Source organism: Mytilus edulis, chromosome 4, assembly GCF_963676685.1.
Source record: "Mytilus edulis chromosome 4, xbMytEdul2.2, whole genome shotgun sequence".
NCBI lineage: Eukaryota > Metazoa > Mollusca > Bivalvia > Mytilida > Mytilidae > Mytilus > Mytilus edulis.
The window spans coordinates 48,242,954-48,246,241 of NC_092347.1; the positions used below are offsets into that span (position 1 = coordinate 48,242,954).

The following is a 3,288-nucleotide window of genomic DNA, read 5'->3' on the forward strand; positions in this document are numbered from 1 at the left end:
CAATACAGTTATCGAAACGAAAACATAAAATCGGATCCATCCAAAATGATAACAGTCTATTCGACAATATGACTACAAAGTATACACACCATTTGAAATGTACAGTTAAAGAAGCGAGCTTGATTGATAAAAGACGTATGTAGAAAGTTTTCAGCTAGGATTTTGAAACCTTTAGTCACTTTTGCGGAAAGACAAAAACTTACCTCTTTTTTTTTTAAAGTTGAAACCAGCTTAGGACAAAGGCAATAAATTCATAAGCGTATAAATAAATAAAAACCACATCATTATTTCATGTTTAGTATTTTATTTTCTATTTCAGTATTTCATGAGTAAACAGATACAGATATAACAATAAATCCTGAAATAAAACAGTATTAATGAATGAACAACATATATATATTACACAATACATAAAAATAGTTACTATTTGATCTACATAAAAGCTACTATTACACTATCACATAAAAATAGTTACTATTTGACCTACATTAAAGCTACTTTTAGCATAAAAAAGAGTTGCTTAACATTCTCTGACAACTAGATCAAAACTACATCAAAGTTTACACTAGAGTCCACTAGTAAAACAAAATCCTCCTGTCCTTAGCCTTGCACCACAACTCAAAAGCCCTTCTAAACCTAAAAGACCTCAAGTCAGAAGGATGGAGACAGATATTGAGAAGAGTGTTGACAGATGAGACCCTCAACCTGTTCCTGAGATATGTCTTAATGAGATTGTACCTACTGAAACCCCTCTCACAATCAACTGAAGATAAAGCAGAAACAAGACAGAAAGAAAGAAAGTTGGCCACATTAGGATAGTCCACTGCAACGGAATCCTTACACAGAAGTGAAGACAAAGCACTGTCTATCCTAACACCTTTGTAACCTGGTAAGACCTGCTTGAACATCAACCACTCCTCCCTGAAATGAACCTCACTAATCAGAGCCTTGTGACCACCCTTAGCCTGACCAAAATGCTTGCACAGATAATCTACCTGCTCCTTACCATAGGAAAGCATCTCCTGACTACCAGCACTGGGAACAAACTGGGGGTCAAAGATGGATAAACTCTGGAAAATCTGCTGAGAAGGAAAACGACTCTGGAGATTCAAGACCAGCTGATCAATGAACTTGACCCTAAGACTCTCAAAATTAGACCTCTGACTGGGACTGTCCTTGATAAGATTGCCACCAAATAGAAAGTTACCACTCTCCTGAACCTCAGAGGGGACTTCAGACAGAAAAGACTCCAACTTAGGCCCAGCAGTAGACTTCATACCAAGAATAGCAGCATAGGCAGGGTCAATAACATCCTTGATAACAGAAAAGGTCAGATCCTCTCTCTGAAATACACGACTCACTCTACAAACAATACCCATAACATCACCCATGAAGTGAGAGACAGCTAGAAACTCATAAGTAGAAATAAACCTAACTAAGCCACCAGCAACAATGTTTCCACCCTCCTCATCCACAAGCAAACAGCCAATCAAGATATCAAAGTTATGCAAAAGAGAGGAAACAGAACCTTCAAAGGACAACCACCTTGTACTGAACACCTCTTGAAACCTTTTCTCTGCCTTGTCAAAAATAGTAGCCATAGCTTTTAACTCTGACATGTGTTTACATGAATGATGATAGTATTTGTATACTTCATTAAGAGTACCCTGATATTTCTTCAAATAATTTATAGAATTTGCTGCCTGTGATGATGCTAAGGCTAACCTGTGTGCAATACAATGCGTCTTAATTATGAAAGGGTTTTGCTCTGAAAACTTAGTAGTTACACCTGACCGTATACCAGTCATTACACTAGCACCATCTGTAGAGATGGATATACACTTTGAAAAATCTAAGTCATACATATCAAAAAGCGTTTTTACAGCAGTAAATATAACATCAGCAGTACCACCAGACAGTTCAAGAACAGATAAAAATCTTGTAACAGACACATTTGATTTTATGTAACGTACATATAACATAAGAGTTTTTTCTGTTGTACGGTCAGTTGATTCATCAAGCATGACTGAATAGTAGATGGAGGCTTTCATGTCTTCAATAATTTCCTCGTCAACTACCTTTGCTAGTGCAATCTGCATGTCAAGGACGGAGTCTGAGCTGGTGTATTTTGCATTTTTGGCTTTCTGAATTGCAGACACAGATTCGACACCCTGAAAAAAAAAGTAGAAATTTATTAAATTATGCGTAACGTAGTCATCACTAAAACATAAGTATTTCAAATAATAATTTACATTTTATTTATGTCTCATTGGTAATTACCACAAAGCAACACAATTTTATTATTTAATTTATCTCTTTGACATTTCTACGAATTTCGGCATTTCGTCATTTGTAAAAAAAAATCTTATTTTTCTTTATTGAATCTTTCACATTATCGGAATTAACGTAAGTCTCATTGACAATATACCCCATATCGAGAAAATCTATAATATTTTATTGAGGAAGGGACGAAGACAATCACCACATACATGGAAATCAAGTAGATCTTTGACGCCGTTGTACAGTGATGTGGACAGGTTGTGTTTAGCCATCCAGTAGATGTTTGACATAGCAGCGGTAACTTCCTTCTCGTGAGTTTTGTTGGCTGTAGCTATGCCTTGGTCCTAGTCAGTTCTCATGATCTTGGTTTGAATGGCCTTCTTATGGTCGGCGCTCTTTATGTGTTTCTGGATGTTGTCTTTTAACATCGTCTGACATCCGATCGTAAAGGAATTAATCATTTTGGCAGTTTTGCAGTCTTTGCAGTACATTGCGTCGGCATCTGCGTCAAAGTATATGCATGGGAAAATCTTTGACCATTGTGGTTTAAATTTGGAATTCTGTAGACGATCTGATCTAGATTTCTTGTTACTGTTGTGAACTTTGGCCGGAACCTTTGACCCCGGGTCATGTGATGAAGTGAAGAAGTTTGTAATCATGGCGGATCGTAACGTGACAATCGTGAATAATTGTGGAGTCCATAATGTTTGGCTATTTATTACAACCAAAGGCATTTTGAGAAATTTGAGTTGTTTGTCTAATTATGAGCGGTCTACTCATGATAGCATCCAAGCGGACTTTAATGTTCCCGTTGATTGAATGATCACTTAAATGGATTATTTATGATAACCGTTAATGACCCAATTATCGGATTATCTATACCAACAGTTTATGACACCTGTTGAAAACATGAAACCATTAATTAGCTTGGGGTCATAAACTTGTCTAAAACATGTAACAAGGTAATTTTAATGGAAAATTTTATGGCGAAAATTATAAAAATTTTAA

At 36.2% G+C, this 3,288-nt stretch overlaps 1 protein-coding gene across 1 annotated transcript; it reads right to left on the bottom strand.

Annotated features, from left to right (window-relative positions):
* Positions 1-287: 287 nt before the first annotated feature.
* Positions 288-2,777, bottom strand: LOC139519852 (zinc finger protein 862-like). The gene is made up of 2 exons (XM_071312129.1): positions 2,490-2,777; positions 288-2,171 (listed from the first exon to the last, which is right to left on the bottom strand). Exons 1-2 carry the CDS (start codon positions 2,568-2,570, stop codon positions 576-578), a joined length of 1,677 nt encoding a protein of 558 aa, XP_071168230.1. The 5' UTR covers positions 2,571-2,777; the 3' UTR covers positions 288-575.
* Between the last annotated feature and the right edge of the window lie 511 nt (positions 2,778-3,288).